Below are 24,906 nucleotides of genomic sequence, written 5' to 3'. Positions count from 1 at the left end.
TCCTGTCCTAGGCTGCCCTCTCTGGGTGCTTTCCTTTCTGTGCAGTGAGTATGTGTGTTCGTGTGTGTACAGGTGTGTGTGTGTGTGTGTGTGTGTGAGCTCATGCCTATGAAGGTCAGAGGGCAGCCTCAGACAGCATTTCTCAGGGGCTCACCGACTTTTTTGGGTTCCAATTAGGCCACACTGGTTGGCAAACAACCTCCAGGGATCCTACTGTCCCTGCCTTCCTGGGGCTCCTACTGTCCCTGCCTTCCCAGAGATCCTACTGTCCCTGCCTTCCCGGGGCTCCTACTGTCCCTGCCTTCCCAGGGATCCTACTGTCCCTGCCTTCCCGGGGCTCCTACTGTCCCTGCCTTCCCTGCTCTGCGATAATGGTGATTTTCCTTTTTATTTAAGTTTTTTAGGTTTTATTTTTTTAGTGTGCAGAGTGCTTTGTCCACATGTATTTCCGTGCACTATGTGTGTGCATGGTGCCCATGGAGGTTAGAAGAGGCCATTGGGTCTCCTGGAACTGGAGTCACAGATGGTTATGAGCCACCGTGTGGCTTCTTGGAACCAAACCCAGGGCCTCTGTAAGAGCAACAAGTGCTCTTAGCCGCTGGACTCTTTCCAGCTACTGGTTTTCTTCCTCCTCCTCTTCCTCCTTTCCTCTTCCTCCTCTTGTTCCTCCTCCTCCTCCTTTAGATAGGGTTTCACTGTGTAGCATAGGCTGCCCTGAAACTCACAGAGGTCTGCTAAGCCTCTTCTTCCTGAGGGCTGGGGTCATGTGCCGCTGTGCCCAGCCTCCCACTGGGGTTATAACCATCACAGTTGGGTTTCTGTATGGGTGCTAAGGATCTAACTCAGAACTTCATGTTTGCAGGCAAGTGCTCTGTCAGCCAAGCCATTCCCTAACCCTGGCGACAGTTTCTAATGTTGTTTTTCTGTGCCCAAACAGTGAATGTAGAGTATGTTGACCCCGGTTCTAGACTGCTCTCCGAGTTAACAGTAGCCCTTGGTCCTCACAGATATTTAACATGAAGCCGCTGCAGGTCGTCTTTCCCTCTCGAGTGGACCCCGAGAGCCCCATCATCGACTTGGACCTTCACCTGCCCCTGCTGTGCTTCCGGCCTGAGAAAGTGTTGCAGGTGTGTGGGTGCCAGGAGCGGTGGTTGTTAAGACAGGATTGGACTGGGTTTTATAGTGGGGGTGGGGAACTGGCCTCAGCCTCTGGGTGTGAACCCCAGAACTGTCAAAAAGGAAGCGCAGAACCAGGAACCCAGGAACCTGTGTACTCAAAGTATTCGTGCCCTGTGCTTAGACCCGACACTTAATGCAGCAGTGTCTCTAAGCATCTCTGACTTTGATTTTGTAAATAGGATGCAGGAAGAGGCTAAATAGCAGCCTCTGGTTTGGGGGAGGGGCCTCCCACGTCCGGCCGGAAGCAACTGGAAGCAAACAGTGCTCTTGCTCCCCTAGATCCTGACCTGTATCTTGACGGAACAGCGCATCGTGTTCTTCTCCTCAGACTGGGCCCTGCTGACGCTCATGGCCGAGTGCTTTGTGGCCTACCTCCACCCGCTGCAGTGGCAGCACACGTTTGTGCCCATCCTGTCGGGTCAGATGCTGGACTTCGTCATGGCTCCCACGTCTTTCCTCATGGGCTGTCATCTCGACCACTTTGAAGAAGTCAGAAAGGTTAGGGAGGGAACTTTGATGGGGAGGAATAAACTCATGTGACTTCATTGTGCAGGAAGCTGCGTTTGAAAGCGCTCTGCGTCTCCATGCAGTGAAAAACAGAGAAGAACGTGCTTGCGGTTCGGGGGTGCACCACTGTTATGTCTGGAGGCTCCCGTGCTCTGGGCCCCACACCACACACATGTGTCTACACGCAAAGACACCATGGAGTGTACCATGTCCTCTGCTCCTGGGCTCTTATGAATGTGTGCATACAGTGCAGTCTTCTTCACTCTCTTTCCTTTTTCTCTCTGCCTCGGGATGTGTTTGAAATCAGAACCCCTGCAATTCAAGGACCAGAGCCTTGTGTTACCTCCCAGTCCGCTTAGGTTCAGAGCAGTGCCGGGGGCTTACAGTAGACTTTGAGGGGGGGACAGACATTCAGGCAATGGTGTTACTTCCAGCCTCTGTTGCTAATCAGCCCTGTAGCCTGGATGAATCAGTCCCTCTCTGTGAAGGGAGGCAGCAACATGTTAGGGACAGGGCTCCCTAACAGCTGGCTTGTCGGTGGCCACTCTGTTGTCACCGCAGCATGCTTTTTGTTTTATGTGTGTGGGTTTTTTTTTTTTTTTAGATTTATTTATTTAATGTATATAAGTGCTCTATTTGCATGTATGCCTGCAAATTGAACTCAGGACAGACCTCTGAAAGAGCATCCAGACAGAGCTCTTAACCACTGAGCCATCTCTCCAGCCCTGCTTTGCTGTTTTAACTGTCTCCACTGTGCTTTGGTAACAGTTGGCATGAATTGCACAGCAGGCCGCTCACAGTGTTAGAAGCATCCACTGGTCCTGGTGTTTGCCCTGTGTGGCTCCTACTTACTGAAGTAGCAAATTTCTTTCTCTCTCAGCCATCAAAGGACAGCAAATCTGTCAACCTTGTTGCTACAATGAAGATCAAAGGAGACACAGCGTAGCTCCTGGCATACTATAGGAGTTGAATGGAGCGTCACTGTGCAGCTGATTGCAGATAGTGTGTGTGTGTGTGACAGAGTGTCACATTGTGGCCTCCTAGGGCACTCAAGCCCTCTCTGCATTCTTCTGCCTCAGCCTCCCCAGTGCTGGCTCTGGGATGTGTTTACATTGTGATCGGGGTAGACGGGTCCAACTGTCAGCTTGAAGATGGTTGACAGATGACGCGATCATTCCCTTTTAGCTGTAATGGCAGTGCTGCCGAGGACCTTCTGAGGCCTTGCCAGCCTCTCCCAAGGCAGCTGCTGGACTTGAGGACACAGAAGCAGTCCTGTCTCATGGCGATGCCTACTGTTTCTGGTCCTGGTGCTCCCGTGGGTGGGAACCTGGCAGCTCAGTGCTGGCCAGTGTTCATTTACTTCCAGTTACCAGTGGCATCTGGTATCTTTTTATGTGCGCACTGACGGTTCCGTAGGACAGGGAGAATGACATTGAATTGGCTTCATTTTGTTCCTTTTTAAAAATTTTATTTGTGCGTGTGTGTGTGTGTGTTTATGTATGTATGTATGAGGTGGTGGTGGGATACATGCCACATGCCTCGCCATGTATGTAGAGGTCAGAGGACAACGTTGAGAAGTCAGTTCGCACTGTCCACAGCGAGACAGGATCTTTCTTGGTTCTGCCTCTATGCTGTGAAGGCCAGGCTCCCTGCCTAATGAGCTTCTGAGTAATTCCCCTGCCTCCACCCTCCATCTCACCGCAGAAGTGCTGGGATTATAGATTTGTGTCACCACATCTAACTTTTTTTTTTTTTTTCCGAGACAGGGTTTCTCTGTATAGCCCTGGCTGTCCTGGAACTCACTTTGTAGACCAGGCTGGTCTCAGACTCAGAAATCCACCTGCCTCTGCCTCCCAAATACTGGGATTAAAGGCGTGCACCACCACTGCCCGGCTTTGGGTTTTGTTTTTTTTTTTTTAGAAAAATTTATTATTTTAAAGTATGTTTGTGTGTGTGTGTGTGTGTGTGTGTGTGTGTGTGTGTGTGTGTGTGAGAGAGAGAGAGAGAGAGAGAGAGAGAGAGAAAGAAAGAAAGAAAGAATGAATGAATGAATGAATGAATATGGGAGGGGGCCTCGATGTGTAGCTCAGGTTGGCTCAGAACTCACTGTTGAAGCCCAGGTTGGCTTTGAACTTATGATACCCCTGACGTATTCACCATATCCTGCATTTGACTTTGTGTTCTGAGCACTCTGTGTATGGGCAAAAGCAGAGAAGGGGACACACTGGACACCCAGTGCTCCTGGGCTTTCTGGCTCTGCTCTCAGCCTCTTTCAGATTTTTCTTTCCTTCTCACCATTTCCTAGAAACTTAGAAGAAATCCCGCCTCCCAGGCTGTCCCAATTCTCCTCTGTGGGTGGACGGGTGGGCAGGCTTGTATATTCTTGCCAAAGCCAGTGACTCACTGTGGAAAATAACTTAGGAAGAGGCCATTCAGACCTCCCCCAGGGGGTTGTAAGCAGAGAACCTCACCCCAAGTGCCTTATGGACCAGAAAAGATGGGCAGTGCTCTGATGTTTAAAATCGTCTCTCTCTCTTCTTCTTTTTTTTTTTTTTTTCATGTCGCTCATGAAAAGCCGTCTTGTTTGGGCTCTTCAGGCAGGAAGTTTTTTTTTTTTTTTTTCCCTTCCCCAGACATATTTACTTAGCAATTCCGGTCAAGAATCTTGCAGGAAACTAGCTTTGTGATTTATTTGTTCTGGAAGATTCCAAGAGCAGCAGTTTGGGCCTGTTTGATGTTAACAATTCTCATGGATGGGGTTAGCAGGGAAAGAACCTAGGAGCCCCTGGAGCAGTCCAATCAGGTCACCTCTTGCACACACAGCACTGTGTGCCTAACCTGAGGACCCATGTTGGCCTAGTCAGACTTGGGCCCAGAACAAGTTGTGTTTGCACAGGTTACATATGCCACCCAAGGGTGGAGATCAGGGTCAAAGCAGGAGTGGTATCTTCTGAGTGTCCCTGTCTCTCTCTGCAGACTTAAGAGTCTTGGGGTCTAGACCTATGGGCATGCCAAGTACTTGCTGTCCCAGATAAGACTTTAGAAGTCCCCCAGTGTGCATATTTTCGGAAATTCCACCCCTGTATTGAGGTCACTTCGCCTTGTGGTCTGGGTCCTGGGAGGCAGAGCTGTCTGGACAGCAGAGTGATACACTAGGCAGTGAGTGTAGTAGTACACTTGGGGGAGTTCCAGAATGCTCCTTCAAGGCGCCTTGAAGTACTACGTGTAGTGTTTGTCCCAGGGATGACGGAATCTTGACAACCTGCTTGGCTTCTAAACTCAGAGAAGGGCTGTGGTCCACATACAGGTGAACGGCTCTGTTTTCACAAGGAAAGGGATTCTGAGCCCTGGTACAATCCAGACGCTCCTCTAAGACAGTTGAAAGACAAGGCATACTTGGTGAGCTCACTCACAGGGGCTCCTTAGAGCGGTCAAAAATCATAGGAACCCAAAGTAGAATGAAGGATGCCACAGGCCAAAGGGAGGAAGAGACAGTGAATTAACCTGGAGTGGGAACACGGCAGACTCAGAGGTGGGTAGCTATGAAGGTTGTAGAGTAAACAGAACAGATACTGTCGTAAAGCGTGCATTGTGGCCATTTTCTTGCAGTTCAGAGAAGTAAGAGACAGGCACATTGAATCAGATTTACCCATAGCCAGAACTCCCAGCACCCTGTGCTTCTGTGGAGGTTGCATGGAGCAGGATGACCTAACCCTGGCACTGCCTCAGGGACTGCAAGTACATGTGTAGGATTTTCAAGCCGTGTGCCGAGTCGGAGTCTTACATTTTAAAGGTGTGTGCAGACTTGGAGTCTTAGGTTGACCTCTGCCTTCCAGGAAGCTGATGGTTTGGTCCTGATTGACATTGACCACGGGAGTGTCACCTGCTCCAAGTCTTCTGACGACAACATAGACATTCCTGATGTTCCCCTTCTGCTGGCACAGACCTTCATTCAGAGGTAATGTGAAATGGTATGTTTGAGCATGCCTGGGTTCCAAGTCTGTGTTTGCCACTTCCTTAATTTCTCATTGGGATGTATATTTTATGTAGTTAGGATTTGGGCATTGTATTAAATAATTCTCTTCCTCCTCCTCCTCCTCCTCCTCTTCCTTCTTCCCCCCCCTCTCCTTCTTCTTTTTTTAAGACAAGGTCTTACTATGTCGTTCTAGCTGTCCTGAATCTCTCTGTATAGACCAGGCTGGCCTTGAACTCAGAGATCCACCTGTATCTGCCTTCTGAGTGCTGGGATTAACGGCATGAACCACCATGGCTTGGCTCTAGGGGTCGCACCAGGACGTGTGTGTGTGTGTGTGTGTGTGTGTGTGTGTGTGTCAAATGCTCACCTGCTGAGCTACACGTATAAGCTCCCAGCCCTTATATGTGTTTTAGGCAGGGTCTCACTATGTAGTCAAGGCTGGCCTCAAACTCCCAATCTTGCTATTTCTGCCTCTGAGTGCTAAGGTATAGATGTGCTCTCTGGTCCCCTTTGGTCCTCCTGTTGGGGGCCCTGGAACGCTGGGCTGGGAAGCCAGGGCATTGTGTTTGAGCATGTCTGCTGGGCTTTCCTGAGCTCTCATGCAGGCTCTGTGGATATTCCCTTTCCTGGATGGTGCCTGCTAATTATTGGTAAAGTATCTCTAGTCTGAAAATCCAAGCTTTAAAGTACTTCAACATCTGTATTATTTTGAATGCTGACTCTGTGCCAGGAAAAAAATGTTTCATCCAATCTCATGTGACAGGTCACATTCAAAACACAGGTTTATGAGCCAGGCGGTGGTGGCACACACCTTTAACCCCAGCACTCAGGAGGCAGAGGTTAGTGGATCTCTGAGTTCAAGGCCAGCCTGGTCTACAGAGTGATTTCTAGGACAGCTAGGGCTACACAGAGAAACTCTTTGCCTAGAAAAATAAACAAAACAAAACAAAAACCAAAACCGTGGTAAAGTGCCTTCATCTATCTATGTCTTCATATAAATGTCCTTGGTGTTTAGGTTTGGGTCCGGCACTGAGATGTATAGTATATGACGAATATATACATATTCATAGGTGTATAGACTATATGCATATATGTTTAGGTACATGCAGGTATTCAGACTTTCACACCTGAAACACCTCTGCTCTCAAAGCTGGGTTCTTTGCTCTGGGGTGGGGTTAGAACCCAGGGCCTCAGCACATGCTAAGCCACATGAAAGACTCCACAGTCAGGCTGGAGAGATGGGCCAGCAGTTAAGAGCACTGGCTCTCTCCTCTTCCAGAGGACTCAGGGTCAGTCCCCAGCATCCACATGGCAGCTCACAGCTGTCTGTAACTGTGTCAGGGGATCTGACTCCCTCACACGGGCATGCATGCAGGCAAAATACCAGGTAGTGGAAAACATGGGGAGTTCACGGCTGCGGGAGCTACAGTTATAGCCATCTTCCTGCAGCGGCCTGGGGGGTTGGCTCAGGCTTCTGAGTGGATTCCTCTTGATAAGCATGGCAGAGTCATTCCATGCTGGCCTGGCTGTGCTGTTTGCTTTGGCGGAAGAACCTAGCATGGTTGGCATGCTTGCTTTTCAGAACTCAAGTACAGGGGTGTGGGGTTGGGTCCCTGCTGTGGCTGGCAGCCTCCTCCCCCCCCCCCCATGTGCCTGTGGGTGAAGCATCTTACAGAGTTTCAGTCCAGGACCACTGTTTTATAAACCTGACAGATCTATATACTTCTAAGCCCAATCCAGGCCATTGTGGGGGCTCCTTAACTGTCCTAGAAGACAGAGCAACACCTATATACACACATGTTTGGCTGGAGGGACACAGGGTAGGGTTTTTATCTCCCAGAATCCCCTAGAGGTCCTGGGCCACAGTGCTCTTCCTTTTCTTCTGATAAGAAGCTTTCTTCACTGTAGGTCAGGAATAAGGGCCCCTTTTTTGGTAGTGCCGGCTCTGTGTATGTGTATGTGTATGTGTATGTGCATGTGTATATGTATGTGTGTGTGTGTGTGTGTGTGTGTGTGTGTGTGTGTAGGACAAGGTTCTACAGGGAACAGCTTCTTACTCCCAACTGTGCCCAAACAGAAGACCACCACACTGCAGGCAGCACCGCTGTGTTTCATTCAGGGGAGTCCCTGGTGTTCTGTCCCTCCTGTCCCCTGCTCTGTACTCTGCCTGGCGAATGTCAGTTTGGTGTTATGTGCAGTTGCCGTAACCCTGTCACACGGGGAAGGACCTGTGAGGCCTCACTGGTTAGGTCAGCAGGGCTGGGACACTCACCCAGGGCAGCCACACCAACCCGCACCTGCTCCTTTATGGTTCATGTGGTTTTGAATCATGCCGGGCCCTGCAAGCTCACTGTGCTCATGGCAGGGCTGTGGGCACCCAAGAGCATCTCCTCCGCCTTACCCCTAGGGGCCATGTACCTCTCTTCTTACAGAGCAGGGTCAGACTCTGCCTTTTCACGGTCATAGCCTCACCACAGGGAGTCTCCACTGGCCTTGATTATGTCCTGCTCTGTGGCTGGCTTCTCTTTTTTTCTGTTTCCCCCTATTCTGGCGTAAGATCCATGCAGTAGGGCCTCTGCCTGGTCCATACTCACAATCTGTGCCTGACCCACAGTGGGTGCACAAAGAACATTTGTGGAACAGACCTTGTGTTGCTCCTGCCTGTTTTAAATGACAGGCTTGTTTGCTGATGCCCAGGGCCTCCCTTGGGCAGATTTCATGTCCTTGAAATGCTGAGGACTGAGCCTATATCACCAAGCTTTTCTCAAAACATGGGCTTGAATGCTGATAGGAAGGCCTAGGCCTGGGTGGTGGCTTTGGCTTTGGGTGAGTTCCTCTGTGCCTGAGGACCTGCAGATGAGCCAATGGCTGCTCTATGCTAGAGCACTGAGTGGTGGCACTCAGGACCAGAGTGCTTCCGGTCCTGCCTGGGCAAAGGATGTTGCTGGGTCGCTGATGGGGCACTGTTGGGAACTATGGGAACCATGGGAACTCCTGGCAGCCCTGACACAGAAATTTCTTGTGTCCTGGAAGGAGGCCTGCTTGAATCTGAAGCAAGGCCTTCATGTGGTAACATTTGGAATTGGGAATTAACTTTTGTAGCCCTGGGCTCTTAATGCCCTCCCTCACTGATGACGGGCCTCAGAGCATCTTGAACTGTCTACTTGGCCTCTGCCCACGTCACACCAGGTACTCAGCTTCTCCTGCTTTTCCTCAGAGTCCAGAGTCTCCAGCTGCACCCGGATTTGTACCTTGCCCACCTGAGTGCCAGCACAGACTTGAACGAGGGCCGAGCCCGCCGCCGAGCCTGGCAGCAGACTCTCAACTGCAAGATTCAGCACATTACTCTACAGCTGCTCGTTGGCATCTTCAGGTATCACAGATCTGGGAGTGGCTACTGAATTCATTCCCCAGCCTTTCCTCATGACCAGCACAGCAGGGTCTGCTCTGACCTTGCCCAACACCCTCCCAGTCTTCACCATCTCTCTCTCCTATCACTGGATACACTTAAATGGCCATTTCCAAGGTGGCTTCCTGGGAGATGGTGCCTGTGTGCTCTGGCTGAAGGCTCAGGGTCAGTCCAGGGAAGGTGTGTCCCAGAAGTGAAGAGATACTGGGGAGGGTGGGGGGCATAGCCACAGGACTCAGAAACCAGCCAGTGCGCCATCCAAGGGGCTCAGGACAGATGAGTGTGTGCTTTGCTGCCGGGAAGCTCTTTGACATTGCCCACTTCATGGTGTGTGCCTGTGCTGCCTGAGCCCCGGGGCATCGGCTAAGTAGTCAAGTACAGTTTGTGTGTTGAATGTGACACTGTATAGGCGCTGAGTTCTTACTTCCAACAACTCAACCCGCATCGATTAAGGAGTTGTATCACGGCTTGGGGCCTTTTCTTCCTTCCAACTCTTACTTCTGTAGCATCCTGCTCCTCTCTTGCTGCTTGCTTCCTGCATCCACAGAGAAGGAGGCTCTGATGCAGGTTCTGGTCTCTTCTGACGGGTTGTCCACTCAGGGGAGGGGGTTGGCAGAGAGCCATGGCCCTCCCAGTAGTACTCTGATTATTTCCAAACTGAAACTTAAACAGCCTTGTCTTTTTGATGTCTTCACTTACAGAAAGCAAATTGATTAGTAAGAAAATGAAGTGGTATGTCAGAGACAGATTATATTGGTTTTTGTTTGTTGGTTTTTGTTGTTTTTTTTTTTGTTGTTGTTGTTAAAACTGTGGTCCTGGATATGTTTCTTTTTTATTCTTGGGAGGTACATTTTTTTGTAAAAAGATTTATTTATTTATTTATTTATTTTATGTATATGAGCACACTGTTGCTGTCTTCAGACATACCAGATGAACACATCAAATCCAATTACAGATGGTTGTGAGCCACCATATGGTTGCTGGGAATTGAACTCATGACCTCTAGAAGGTCTCTTATGCTCTTAACTGCTGAGCCATCTCTCCAGTCCCAGGGAGACCAATTTTTTTTTTATAACTGAAGCTGAGTTTCATAACTGAGTGTCTTTATTTATTTTTAAGCAAAACAACAACAAAACAGTTTATAACCAAGTATCCTGGTGCAAGCCTGTGATCCCAGAATTTTAGGAGGGAGGCAGAGGTAGGAAGACCCATAGTGCAAGGTGTATCCTCCAAGTTTGAGGCCAGCATGAGCAACATGAGAGACTAGTCACTCTGCCCCACACAAAACAGCTGGAAGAAAAGAAGATTCCAGGCTGTAAGACTCTGTCTCTCTAAGGAAGACACCAGGCACATCCACCCGGCCATACCCTGCAGGCCGTCGAGTATTTATAGCATGCCTCTGTAGCTTGGGGATATTGTAAACTGAGGTCCCATGGGCTGGTGGGACAGGTTATGGAGTGGAGAAGCTTGGCTGAATAGACTTGTGGCTGCATTGTGGGCAGCATTTTCATGCCCTCTACCTCCAAATTGACCTCTGCACCCAGTGGCTTTTGTAGCACAATAGCTGATTGTTGAGTCTTAATTGGCATAAAGAGCTGAGGTCCAAGGAGGCAGTGGCCCTGTCTCCCAGCTTCTTCCTGGTTAGAGAAGTGATGAGGACCACACAGTCCATCCTGATGCTGTCATCCTGGGATGCAGTGAGCTCCGAAGAGTGTGTTGCTCAGCACCATTCTGCTGCTGGACAGCATGACTTTGGGCATTGTGGTGGTTGAGTGCGTGGCCCACCTTCTCTTTGCTAGGGAAGTGAAGAATCACTTGAATTATGAGCACCGTGTCTTCAACAGCGAGGAGTTTCTCAAGACAAGGGCGGCAGGGGACCAGCAGTTTTATAAGCAGGTAAGAGGGGCGGGGCTGGGAGGCTCCACCCACTTATTCCTCCTTGTTGAACCGTTTCTCAAAGGCCTTTCCTGATCTAATCATGTCTTATTGTATTGGTCTTTTCAGAAGTTTTTTTGTTTTTGTTTTTGTTTTTGTTTTTGTTTTTGTCTGATTCCATTGCTACCTCATTTCTAAATTAGCTTTGTAGTATAGTACATTAATTAAGAGACACAGGATAAAGCATGCGGTTTGATGGACTGTGGCACATGTGCCTTCCTGGGTGACCATGTCCTCAGTCAGGGCATCAGGTCCCCTCTCCCTGACTTCAGCCTAGGCAGCCTTTGCTCTATGTGTGAGGAGAACTTGGCCCTGGGAGGGTTCCTTGCCATTGCCTTGCTAGTCTGAGAGCACCGGTTCTTTCTCTCAGAGACGGACCTTAGCTGTGTCTTGGCAGCTTCCTGACATTAGCCTAGGTTTGTGGGGGAGCCCTCTGTTTCTGCCCAACCCTTAGTGACTGGTTTGTCCAGTGTACAGAGCACAGGGGTCTTTGATCTGGCAGGCAGCCCTGTGCCCCCCCCCCCATGGGTCTGTTGTGACATATTTAAGGTGGGAAGAGCTGCCTGCCTCCAGGGTACAGCCCAGCCACTGGGTTAACTGGTATGACTCCCTCATGGCGCTTAAGTATGCCTCTCTTCTCCTTTTCTGCCCTGTGACCCTCCTGGTGTCCTCTGCTTTCTTATAGTAACCCAGGTCGGTTTGTGGACCCACTATCCGGGACAGGGCTCTCCATGCCAGCGCTGGGTTCTCTAGCTATTCAGACTGTTCCCTTCAACCTTTGTGTGGCCTATTTCTCTTTTGCATCTTCCTGCCTTTGCATACCTGGCTTGGGTATTCCTGGAACCCCACCTTGTGCATCTGGGTACCTTTTACCTCCTCTTCCTGCCTTTGTTGGGAGGAACCTGTAGTCCGAGAGCTTGCTTGCCTGTCAAAGCAGACAGAGCTAGTCTGGGCGCTGTAGAGTGTGCAGAGGTTCCTGGGATGCGGGGCACATATACCACAAGCACAGCTGGCCTAGTGGCCAGGCGACCTGGGCTTTTTTAGCTTTCGTGTTTTTTCAGGTGCAGGTCAGGAATCTCTGAGTCCATACGAACCAATTGCAAGCCTAGAGAGCTGGCTCAATGGCTAAGATTGTATTCAGTTTCTAGCACCTACCCTGAGCCCATAATCTCAGATATGGGGGATCTGACTCCTCTGGCCTCTGCAGGCACCTGCATATATTCACAGACACATTACTAAAAATAATAAAAATAAAAATGCATCCATTGTGAAGTTTCCTGTTTGTGCAGACTCCTGCCCAGTGGAGCCGGTGGGGGAGAGGCCATGCCTCAGTGGGGCTGCTGTTGGCTTTGGATGGAGGCCGGAGGACCATGAGCGCAGCATGACAGCCTTTCTCACATGCAGGTTTTGGACACCTACATGTTCCACTCCTTTCTGAAGGCCCGGCTCAACGGCAGGATGGATGCCTTTGCTCGGATGGACCTCAACACTCAGTCTGAGGAGGACAGGTGCCTAGCTCTGTTCGAGGTCCTCTTTGGGGGACTGAGGGTTCATATGTCCATTTCATTTGGACATACAAATGATCAATTCAGTGGGCTATTGAGCAGTTCACTAGGAACCTCCAAAGGTGCATCCTCTGTGTGTCCCCATTGCGTGCAGGCAGGCTTTGTGTGCCTGGCAGAGCATCCTGCCACACCCTGATCTCTGTCCGTCTTCACTTCCTTCCCATGTTCCCCACTCACCGGCCTATTTTTTTTCCCCTATGTTTTCCTGATTTCTCGTGTGCATCACCCACGGCCATGCCCTGTCCATCTCTGGGACTGTGGGCTGAGAACCTCTGTCCTTTCCCCCTGAGCTACTTGAGGCTGGACTTAGTGACAGGTTCTTACCCGTGCATGCCTCTCACCCTGCTCATTGCTCTGGGTGCCATAGGGAGTAGAGGCTCACGCTTACATCTTTGTGCCCATGAAGTGAACTCTTGCTTTTCCCTAGGATAGACAGGATGCTGATAAGTCCAAGGAGACCTACTGTGGAGAAGATGGCCTCTAGGAAGGCCTCACCCCTGCACATCACCCACAGGCGCATGGTGGTCAGCATGCCCAACCTGCAGGACATCTCCCTGCCCGAGCTGCCGCCCAGGAACTCATCGCTTCGGATAATGGACACCTCAAACTGCAGAAGCAGCAGTCCAGGTGAGGTGCTACACTCCTGCATCTATTCCCCCAGTGTTGCAGCTTAGAGATCATAGCCTGCTTCTGAGGGAGGGAATGTACTTAAGAATATAAACTATTTTGGCCAGGCATGGTGGTAAATGCCTGTTATCTTAGCAGCTCAGGGGTCTGGGGCAGGATTGGTGCTTGTGAGTTCGGGGCCAGCCGGGGTTTCAAGCTACCCTGTGTGAATGTGGTCATAGTGAGACTGAGTTCGTGCCTCCATAAAAACAAGGGGAAAAAAAATCCAAAAAACTGGTTTTTAAAAACTATTTTGGGGCTGGTGAGATGGCTCAGTGGGTAAGAGCACCCGACTGCTCTTCCGAAGGTCCAGAGTTCAAATCCCAGCAACCACATGGTGGCTCACAACCATCCGTAACGAGATCTGGCGCCCTCTTCTGGAGTGTCTGAAGACAGCTACAGTGTACTTACATATAATAAATAAATAAATCTAAAAAAAAAAAAAAAAAAAAACTATTTTGTGTCTCTGCCCCCACCACTGTGTGGGTGATAGATAAAATGCATGTCTGTATTTACAGATGTGTGATGGGATGCCCCTGGTTGGTCCCAGTCCCTTCCTAAAGGTTGCTGTTAGCTAGTTACAAGCTATCATTGTATTTCTGCAAAAACTTCTCAAGGCTCATCCTGTTCTGTGTGACATCATAGGCGTCTACTGTGTGTCCCACGGAGTCCTTACTGGGTAGGGAAGATTGTTGGGTGCTGTGCATGGCCTTGCAGCTGCTGGTCTTAGCTCGGGCTGTCTGTCTGAAAAGACAGTATGGAAATGACAAAGTCTCAAAGCTCAGAGCAGTAGGAGGAGGTGTGAGCCCCTTGGCAGCCACTTCCTGAGTGTCTGACCTCAGACAGACCAGTTCCTTTTCTGGGCTTGGCAGGTGTGTGCACACTCACTCTGGGACACAACCTGCCTGCCTTTTCTATGTTCATCTGAGCTCTCTGACCATTGCGGGCTCCACCTTCCTCCAGCCTCCATAGCCAAAGGACCACCTCTCGCATGGGTGTGGATGCAGCGGCTGCCTCTGGTCCCCTATTCCAAGGAAGCTTTTAGGAGGAGAGGGACTTCAACTCTTGGTCAGTGTTTAGTCCCCAGGGGGCTTCAGAGCATGCTTCAGAATGCCTGTGGCACTTAGCTCCGGTCTCTTTAGTCCTGACCTTTCGGATCTTTGCAGTGGGAGTACTGGGCTACCACTGCCCAGGCCACTGTTAAGGTGACAAATGCTTCTAAAGGCTGGGCCCTACTTGGCAGGCATATCTTGGCTTTGGTTATCAGCTTAATCTTCAAGGGCCCAGTCCTAGCATTTTTACTTAATATTCATAGTTTTAAAAACATAATTGTCCCATGGAGAATAGTTACTGCCCCTCTGGGAACAAATGGACTCTTCTTTACCTCTGGGGTATTGGGAATGCCCTGGAAGGGGCATGTGGGTGTTGCAGGAAATAGTAATAATTAAAAAATGAGCTGCATGCACCAGCAACTCTCTTACCGGTGGGCTGGCTGGCCCTGCAGTAGCAGGCAATGGTCGACTTGTTTTATCTCAAGGAGACTCTCTGGCCTGGAGCTCCTGGAACATCTCCACCCAGCTTGCTAAGTTCCTCCTGGTGGGTTGCTACCACACCAACCCCAGGCTTCAAATCCTCCATGACCTTTGTGGTGCACATCAGGCAAACTCACGTTTTGCCATCATACCTTTCTCTCTTGAACCCAGACGAGCCACCGCTGTGAAGAAGGACACAACACAAACTTAGTTCTGAAACAACAGTAACTCAATCACTAGGCACAACAGCTAAAATCCTAACTTGTCAGCCTTATTAAATCTAAATCCTCCAGTGGCAAATCCTGACAGATCCACCATTGGAACCCAGAGATGCTGTAATTACATCTTGTCCTCACTTTGTGCCTGTCCTAAACACCTAACTCTCTCCTGTTTCCTCTCTTCCTCTGTCCAACTCGGAAGTCCCGCCTACTTGCCCAGTGATTGGCTCCTTTATTCCTTAGGGAATTGGTTCACAAGAACAGTACCAGGCCCATCCACAACACGTGGGTTCTTGTCCAAGACACACAAAGCTGCCCTCAACAGTGTTATGGGTGCCTCTCTGCCTTTTCCAGGACCATGCTAATTACATGCATTTTTCCTTGTTTGTTTGGTTTTTAGTTCTCAAAGTGACCCCTAAGTCAACGTCTATGTTCAAGATCCCTGATATCCACTTCCCACTGGAGAGCCAGTGTGTTCAGGCTTACTATACAGACTTTATCACTCTCCTGAGCAAGACCATGGCGCTGTTGGGTCCTGGCGACTCTCTGCTCCTAGCGAGGTACTTCTACCTGCGTGGTCTTCTCCATCTGATGCAGGGACAACTGCTGAGTGCCCTCTTGGATTTCCAGAACCTGTATAAGACCGACATAGGGATCTTCCCGGCTGATCTGGTCAAGAGAACGGTGGAATCCATGTCGGCCTCTGAGCGGGCCCAGGCGGAGCGGACGCCTGAGCTCAGGCGGCTCATCACAGAGGTCTTTGATAAGCACGGCGAGGCCCCCAAGGCAGATGACGCCGTGAAGAACTTCGAACTGCCCAAGAAGCACATGCAACTCAATGACTTTGTGAAGCGAGTCCAGGAGTCGGGGATCGTGAAGGACGCCATCATTATCCACCGTCTGTTTGATGCACTGACCTTCGGTAAGAGGGCCCCACAGCATCTCTGGGTACCAGTGTCCTCCAGGTCTGCAGGTCTATAGCTGTAATTCAACCTCCTAAAGATTCAAGGTATAAAAACGATCTGTGTCCTCACTGAACATGGACACTGAACATGGACAGGCTTTTTTTTTTTTCCTTGTCACTGCTCCCTAAGGCCCGGCTGCTTAAATTCGTACTCATAACCATTTTCACCCGAGAGATTCCCAGAGAAAGTGCAAATATGTGCAAAGCAAACACTGACTGATACTAAATCACAAGGACGTGTATTTCTAATTATATTGTATACAATATGATATTAACATTGGTTGGAGAGAGAAGCAGGACTGGGATGTAGTGCCTGTCTAGTGTGCTTGAAGCCCTGGGTCCAACTCCAGCACCTACAATAAACTAGGCATGGTGGCGCACGACTATAATCCTAGCACGAGAGAGGGGAGATGGGAGCGTCAGAGGGTCAAGGATACTTGGTTACATAACAAGTTTGAGAACAGCCTGGGCTGTGTGAAGCTGTCTTAAAACTTTGTATTTTAGGGGGCTGGAGAGGTGGCTCAGCAGTTAAGCGCACTGACTGTTCTTCCAGAAGTCCTGAGCCATCATGTGGTGGCTCACAACCATCTATACAGGGATCTGATGCCTCCTTCTGGCCTGTGGGTGTATATGCAGCAGAGCATTCATATATAAAATAAATTAAAGAACATAGAAAAAAATCTATTAAAAAAAAACAGATGAAAGCAAATATCCCACATAAGGAGATGAATGTACTTATTTATTTTCACAACGAAAGTTAAATATTTTATTTTTATTTATTCTTAATGTATGTGCATTGGTGTTCTGCCTGCATGTATGTTTGTGTGAGGGTATTGAATCCCCTGGAATTGGAGTTACAGACATTTATGAGCTGCCATGTGATTGCTCATGTTGGAATTGAACCCGGGACCTCTGGAAGAGCAGCCAGTGCTCTTAATTGCTGAGCCATCTCTTCAGTTCCCCCAACCGCCCCCCCCCCCCCCACACCTCTGTTTTTGATACAGAGTCTTGCTGTATACCTCTAGCTGTCCTGGAACTGACCAGGTTGACCAGGTTGCCCTCAAACTCACAGAGATCAGCCTGCTGCTGCCTCTTAAGTCGTGGGATTAAAGGCATTCATACTCATACCTGGCCAAAAGTTAAACAGGGGGACATTGTGCCTCATATCTGCAATCTTGGCACCTGGAAATTGGAGGTAGGAGGAACTGTGAGTTCAAGGCCAGGCTAGACTACATAGTGGGTTTTAAGTCAGTCTGGGCTACAGAGTGAGATTGTCTTAAAAGAAAAAGAAAAAATTCTTGTAAAATCTTGACCAAATATTTGATTCTGCAGGGCATAGCCCATCTTCGGGGTTTTTCCAAGTTGCTATTTTGATTTCGTAATTGTCAATGCTTAGAATTCCACTTTGCATTAATACTTCATAAAAATGGTAGCTGTCTGAATGTTTAGTTTCAGAAATTATCTGAAATACCATCCTAATTCAAAGCCAAAATTCCCATAATGGTTTTCTTTAAATCAGCAACTCAAATTTAAGTCAGCGACTCAAGCTTAAAAAGCAATTTTGAGGTAAAATATTCTAAGATGGTGCAATGCAAAGATATACTAATTTGCTATTTACATGCTGAGTAACGACAGTAAGAAGATATTAGAAGTCTCTTTTTTTTTTTCCCCTGTAATGAAACCAGTATGTGTCTGTAAGAGCAGAAAACTCCGTACGTTAAAGACACTATCACTCGACACTATCACTCACAACACCCAGTAACTTCAAGTCCAAGTCAACGTCTTAGGCAGCTTTTGCTGGTGTTTATGTGGCCGGATGATATGCGCAGCCAAAGTGCACACGTGTTCAGAGTGAGGTTGCATGATGCAGATGGCTGACTTACACATGAGGCTAGCTGCCTCTGCAGAGTCATCTCACCCGGTGCTCACCCGGTGACTACACAGCTATGGCTCAGCTAAAGCACTCACGCATGCCCAGAAGCACAGAGGCAGCGTGCCAGGTGCCCGGGGAACCCACCTGACTAAGAAGGCTTTCCCTTCACCACGAGGCCCTTGTTCCTTGGGTTTGGCTTTGCTCTGTGTCCCCAGTGAAGCACTGTCCCCAACCCAGGCTCCGCTTTCTGTTCTGCTTAAAACCTCTGATGACAGATGCCCCCCGCCCCCGACCCCCAACAACATGCAGCAATGACTCACGGATCGTGTCCTGCCATCTGTGGAAGTTTGCGATCCTAATTTATTTCTCACTGAACCATGTTACCTGCACCGACACAGGCATCTGTTCTGTCTGCTGGCCATGGGGAGGAAGCCCAGCTCATCTATTGTCTTTTAACTGGGAGGGTCCTGGCACCTGTCCCTAGGGTCTGTGTAAGCTGGTTCCTCAGCTTAGAGCCAGGAGCTTGGTTGAGCTGAGTGCCAGCACCCTGACTGAGTGCCGCCCACTGCCTGGCAGAGCCTGCCTCATTGCCCCAGTGGTCTGCCTGTCCCATGTGAGCTAACACCGCCTGGCTTGTGTCCTCACTCATCTGATCCCATGCGGGCACTTGAATTTTGCATTCACCGGACTCTGCTGGCCACTCAGGTTTAGTCACCTGTCCATTAAGTTCGCCATCTGTAGATAGAAAATATCTGGAGAATGAATGTGCTTTCCGCTGAGCATGTGTGATGTTTTTCTTGTCATCATTCCCCAAGCTGTAAACTTGAACTTCCATGATGTTGGGCACATGACCCTGAAAGGGCTTAGAGCCCACAGGAGGGGTGTGCAGTTTCCTGTTAACACCATGTCACTTATAGAAGAGACTTGATATCTGCATATCCGGAGGAATAACTGTTTTGGGAGAGACAGGGATGATGGGCTACCTGTCACTAGCCAGGTTCAGTAGAATGCATACTTCTCAGGCCTCTGTGGGATAGCCTGCACTGCCTGGGGTCAGGAGGTGTGGACAGCTATGCGTGTGCTACTGTGTGAAGGGAGACAAGGCATTCACAGAAAGACCCTGAGGGGCCTACGGGCACACTTTTCCTCTTCCCAATGTGTGACCTCATAAGGATGTGAAGACTCTAAGGGTCCCCTGTCCTCCAGGGGCCCTCTGTGCAATGGCCTGAAAGGAGTGACTCAGACTCATATGGTTATCATTCTCCTGTGGCACCATGCTGAGCATGTCTGGTGGCCCCTCTGCTCGTCCTCAGCCCTGGTATGGCCTGGTCACCTAATTACTCAATGGCTGGTGGACCCTGGTGTAGGAAGAAAACCTGCCTTTCAGTGCCTTTCTTCCTCCTCTGTATGTGGTGGCATTTGACATCACCCCCTAGGTGCCTGAGAACCTGGGAAGTGAGTTGCAGCCCGGCGTCTGTTGTTCTGTAGTTGTGGACTTGGCCAATGAGCTATCAGTGGCCTTCAGTTATGTGGTTCCTTAAGTGGGAAAGTGCCCTGGGAAGGGGCAGGACCCCACTGTCACTGCTATGCGTGTTTTAGTTAAGTGGAGTGGCCACGCTGAAAGTAAAACTTGGCAAAGCTGAGTGTTCCCATCTGTCTTAATTAGGGTTTTACTGCTGTGAGCAGACACCATGACCAAGGCAACTCTTATAAGGACAACATTTAATCGGGGCTGGCTTACAGGTCCAGAGGTTCAGACTATTATCATAAGGTGGGAGCAGAAGACTGACTTCTAGGCAGCTAGGGTAATGTCTTAAAGCCCACACCCACAGTTGACACACCTACTCTAACAAGGCCACACCTCCTAATACCGCCACTCCCTGGGCCAAGCATATTCAAACCACCACCCCATCTTAGAGTGAACTCGGTGAGATCCAAGTGTACACAGGAGGCCTGGGGCATAGCTCAGCAGAGAGCTTCGAGACTGGTAGAGGCTAGGCCCAGCCAGTTTCACAGACCAAAGACCATCGGAATGGTTAACTAAGAAGTAGAGATTATATCATTTTGTCTCCAGACATGTGCTTTTGATTTTTCATTACATGTCTGGGGTTACAAGTTGAGTCACAATTAAAAAGTACAAATAGAACAGATTTCATTTTCATTATCGGCCTATAACTTCAAAGGATCTAAAGAATGCCTCCACCAAAGCAAGCAGGTTTATATAAGACAGTCTGCTTTTAGGCTGGCGGCATTTGCAGTTTTAAAGCACTCTAGGCAAAATATCTGAACCGGTCGTTTTATGAACAGCAAATCCTAACTCCTCTTACTCTCTCATTTCATCTATGCTATAACATAGGAAAAGTTATTTTAATCTATTTACTAAATTCTATTCCCCCAGGGCTGTACCCTCTATGACCCCTGTCCTTAAACCACATTTTCAGAGAGCTCTAAGCATACAGTAAACAGAGGCCTTGCATCTGTAACCAATTCTCCTGGCTAGTGGGAGTTTGTCAACTGTTTCTGAGTTTACCTGTTCCAATTATACTGCCTGAATATGTTTAGGGGCAGATAGACACCCCAAGAAGAGTCCGGGAATAATGGCCTCCTTTAGTGTTTATTGTGACCTCTAGGGCATACAGAAGGCTTCCAAATAGGAGCAGATGCTTCTATTTCCCTAAAAGCAGAAGGGACAGTAAGTTTAGGACATTCCTCAAAAGAGTCAGATATAATTTTCTCGGGAAAAGACGCAAAATGAATCATAACACAGAAAGTCCCCACGCATGCAACATGCAGAGACCAAAACTTAAAAGCGAGAGACAGACAGACAGACAGGCAGCGGTCACAGCATTCGGCTCAGCTTTGCTGGAACCGTGTCATACAGTTGCGCTGGCTTCACGACTTTTGCCATCTCCAAGAGACATGGCTGTGCCACAAGACCCTGGGTTCAATATCCAGTGTCCCAGTCCCATCCAAAAGAATATAATTTTAGTATTTAAAATGCTCATACACATTTGTTCATGTGAAGCCCAGTGCTGATGAGAATACACATTCTGCACTGCAGCTCACAAGGACTGGCCGTTCACTCCCTGTGCCACCTTCAGTGTCTGTAGCTGGCTCTCATGGGGATGCTGCCTGGAGGCTGCTGGGATGCGCCGGGGCTGGGCTGTGGAGGGAGGTGGGTGACAAAGTGGAGATCCACAGGAGTGGGCATCCTGTCTGTGGGTGTGGCCATTATGCACCTGCAGACTATTGCAGGTTGTCAGACAAACTGAGCATGCGTGTGACCATGTGCGGACATAGTGGCTGTGGGTGTGCACAGGGCTGGGGAAGTACCGTCCTGGCAGTGTTGTGGCATCCATGGCTAGCTGGTGTGCTGGCTGCAGATGGGAGAGGGCTGCCTTCCATCTAATGGGCTGTCCCTAGTCTTGTTGCTCCCATTGTGCATGTCCAGAGCACAGGAGCCCCTCACCTCCAAGGACAGGCAGGCCACTTGTCTATAAGAGGACATTTTGGGTTGTGCGTGCAAAGGCCTTACTGTGTGCAGCCCTGTTGACTGCTGTGGTGTGGGTGCTCAGAGGGTCTGTCCTCAGGGACGCACACGAAGGGTCCTTGGCTCTTTCACTCTCTCGGGCACTGGCGTGGTCTCGCCTTCCCTGTTCTGTTTGTTGGGCTCTTCCTGCACCACACGTAACTGAAAGACCTCTCATGTGATGTCTGATGGGGCGTAATGTGTGCTGATGGTTCGTTCCAGCTCTGTCAGTCTGCACCCTGGGGCCCCAGTAGGCTGTTTGTAAGGTAGCAGAGGAGGTCTCCAGCTGGGGATGCCTATCGAGCTGTCAATCACCTCAATGGACTCCTTGTTCAGTGTAAAAGGATGCAGAGGCTTGTCCCATGCATGGGGTCACCCCATTCCCTGTTATTTGTCTTCCTTAGTCACTTGTGTTAAACATTATACAGGTGAGTGCTGTATCCCTGCCCCAGGTGAGATTTACTTTCTCATTGGATGGATCCAGTGACATCAAAGCTTACATGGGGCTTGGGGTGTAGCTCAGTGGAAGAATATTTGCCTAGCATGGGCAAGGTCCTGGGTTCACCCCCCAATCTCTGCAAAACAAGAGAAGAAAATTTAAAATACATATTGTTCAACTACTTTGACTAGTAAAGCATAAAGAAAAAGAATTAGAAATGGCGCCACCTGGTGGACATTCCCATGCATGCATTCTGGTACTACCTAACTGATGATAGATCTTCCTTGTTGGACCACCTTCCTGTGGCCCCCAGCTGCATTTGTTATTTGGAAATTTCCTTATCCTTTTGGAACCTCTCACATCCTCCACAGCCCGCACATGGCTGTAAGCTTACCCATCACACAGTGGCAGCAAAACAGATGTACCAGGCAATTGTCACCATGACACTGTTACCACGCAGGCACGATGATGTGAACCCAGTGGGACTTTGTCCACCTCAGACCTGGGCCTCTGAAGGCTGGGCACAGGGAGGCTGGGCCTGGGGAGACGCACAGGTTCTGTGTAAGCAGGAACCAGCTGGCAGCGGGCAGGGTCTGTTCTTCCTCCTTCAGTTTCCTAGTTTGTACACAAGCCAGATAGGGGCTTCAAGGACGTGCTGGAGTTCTCTGTGAACCACACAGGTTGGGTGTTGGCAGATGCAGGTAGTTGAATTCACTGGTGCCCTGAGGGAGGTATGTAATGCAGCCAGAATAGCCTGCACTGTCAGGGAAGGCCGTGTATGGCGCTGTTTGCCTTTGTGTTGAGGGCAAGAGGAGAGCTTTTGTGGTATGATAGTTAGGATGAGCACATAACAACATGGCCTGCTGGGGAAGTGCTTGGTATGGCTGGGGTAGGATGTGAAAGGAAAGAGTGGACAGTCTGAGGGAACTTGAGGTCTTATGTGGCGGAACAGTCCAGAAAGGTTTGAATGAGGAGCAGGAAGGTTCACTTATGCTTTAAAAAGCAATTGTGGGGACTGCGAAAAAAAACCAGAGGCAGAGATGGCAGCAGAGAGGAGCATGGCCTACGCAGGAGCGAGGGCTTGAGACACACCAGAGCAACAGACAGGCTCCGGACGCATAAGCCAGGCGGGGGTAGGCGTGCAAAGTGAGCAGTTGGCAGGTGTCAGAAGCTGAGTGCAGGTGAGGGCTCTGGCCCAGAAGAAAGGAGCTTAAGACCAGAGGGAGGCTCTAAGCCAGGCACGGGGGAGCAGGACCTCAGAATACAGCAGGAACAGAGAATTGGCGCTCAGTGCGTGTCAGGCCAGCCTCAGAAACTGCTCAACTTTGCCTCAAAACAGTGTCCTTGTTGCAATTACTGTGACGACCTGTAGTAGGTCAGATTGCCCTCCCTCTGAGGGCTAGAAGGGACAGATGACCTCTACCTAAACCTTCTGCCCCACAAGCTGGGACAGCCAAAGGCCCTCCATCCATCCACAGAGTCCTGGGCACTGGTGCCACCTGCTGCCTGGCTTGGGTAGTGCCTGCTTAAAGTCCCTGGTGCTGATGATAAAGTTTCCTCGTTAAACTCAGGACATGAGAAGCAGATTGACCCTGAGACCTTCCGAGACTTTTACACCTGCTGGAAGGAGACTGAGGCAGAGGCACAGGAGGTCAGCCTGCCCGCGCTGCTCATGGAGCACCTGGATAAGAACGAGTGCGTCTACAAGCTGTCGAGCTCTGTGAAGACCAACCGAGGCGTGGGCAAGATCGCCATGACCCAGAAGCGCCTGTTCTTGCTTACCGAGGGGCGGCCCGGCTATGTGGAGATTGCCACCTTCAGGAACATAGAGGTGAGACGGTCCTGGCGCCAGATGCAGCAGGTCCCCAGGCTGCCGGGTGTCCTCTGGCACCTTCTGCACAATGGGCCTTTTGTGGCCCAGCTTGCTCAGCTCATATTATACACACACTCTCTCTCTCTCTCTCTCTCTCTCTCTCTCTCTCTCTCTCTCTTTGAGACAGGATGCTGATACCCAGCCTGGCTTTGAGTTTGCAGTCTTCCTGCCTCGGCCTCCTGAACATTGGGGTTATAGGTATGTGCTGTCATGCTTGGCCATATTCATTTTTTTAAATTTAAATTAAAAAAATTATATATATGAGTACACTGTAGCTGTCTTCAGATCCACCAGAAGAGGGCATCAGATCCCATTACAGATGGTTGTGAGCCACCATGTGGTTGCTAGGAATTGAACTCAGACCTCTGGAAGAGCAGCCGGTGCTCTTAACTGCTGAGCCATCTCTCCAGCCCCCTTGGCCACATTTATTTATTTATTTGAGACAAAGTCTCTCTATGTCATCTTGATTGTCCTGGAACTATGCAGAGCTCATGAGAGATCTGCCTGCTTCCTCCTTGGAGTGCTGGGATTAAAGGCACGTGCCTAGCCACATTACATTCTTCCAAAGGAGGAGGTCTGAGTCAGGTGTATTGGTGTGTGTATGTAATCCTGGCACTTAGGAGTCAGAGGCAGGAGGATTGTTGCAAATTTGAGGCCAGTGTGGTTAACAGGAAAAAAAAAAACAAACCCAAAAAGCTGGTCTGAATTGGGACCGGCTGATCTTATTTTGTGTCTTATAGTTATATTTACTGTCCCAAACTTGAAGCGCAGGGGAGTAGAGCTGGGGCTGCCAAGTGTCCTCAGTCTGAGTGGTCACAGCAGAGAGATGGACCGAGACCAGTGACCACTGGATTGCCACACAAGGCCTACAGCTGTAGTCCCTGCCTGACTTGCCAGCTGGCTCCAAAAGTCCTCAGGGAACAGTAAAAGGTTGTAACAGGCACTCATGCCCGGCATTGTGGCCAAACTCACCCTGTGTGGTGGCTTCAGGCCACTTGTTCTGTCCGCCATCAACCCAAGCATCCTCCCTGAGGTCTCATGTTGTCCTTGTCCCGCAGGAAGTCAGAAACAGCACTGTGGCATTTCTCCTCCTGAGGATACCCACCTTAAAGATCAAGACGGTGGCCAAGAAGGAAGTCTTCGAGGCCAATCTCAAGTCGGAGTGTGACCTCTGGCACCTCATGGTGAAGGAGATGTGGGCCGGAAAGCAGCTGGCAGATGACCATAAGGTCTGTCTGAGG

At 49.7% G+C, this 24,906-nt stretch overlaps 1 protein-coding gene across 4 annotated transcripts in view; it reads left to right on the top strand.

Annotated features, from left to right (window-relative positions):
- The window catches only part of Dennd3 (DENN domain containing 3), a 60,138-nt gene that overhangs the window by 19,433 nt on the left and 15,799 nt on the right, over positions 1-24,906 (top strand). For all 4 annotated transcript variants that reach the window (XR_015045505.1, XM_085831353.1, XM_021183344.2 and 1 more), the window contains exons 6-15: positions 1,008-1,127; positions 1,459-1,677; positions 5,523-5,644; positions 8,880-9,035; positions 10,871-10,967; positions 12,411-12,514; positions 12,999-13,198; positions 15,388-15,909; positions 23,364-23,623; positions 24,724-24,894. Coding sequence is in view for 3 of the 4 variants with exons in the window: in XM_085831353.1 (XP_085687479.1) it covers positions 1,008-1,127; positions 1,459-1,677; positions 5,523-5,644; positions 8,880-9,035; positions 10,871-10,967; positions 12,411-12,514; positions 12,999-13,198; positions 15,388-15,909; positions 23,364-23,623; positions 24,724-24,894 (1,971 nt within the window). In the remaining variant the exon portion in view is untranslated. The remainder of the gene's footprint in view (positions 1-1,007; positions 1,128-1,458; positions 1,678-5,522; positions 5,645-8,879; positions 9,036-10,870; positions 10,968-12,410; positions 12,515-12,998; positions 13,199-15,387; positions 15,910-23,363; positions 23,624-24,723; positions 24,895-24,906) is intronic.

Source organism: Mus caroli, unplaced genomic scaffold (genome assembly GCF_978045245.1).
Source record: "Mus caroli unplaced genomic scaffold, Mus_caroli_1 scaffold_16, whole genome shotgun sequence".
Classification (NCBI taxonomy): Eukaryota; Metazoa; Chordata; class Mammalia; order Rodentia; family Muridae; genus Mus; species Mus caroli.
Note: the sequence above shows the minus strand (reverse complement) of the source record. Positions and strands in the feature narration are given on the sequence as shown.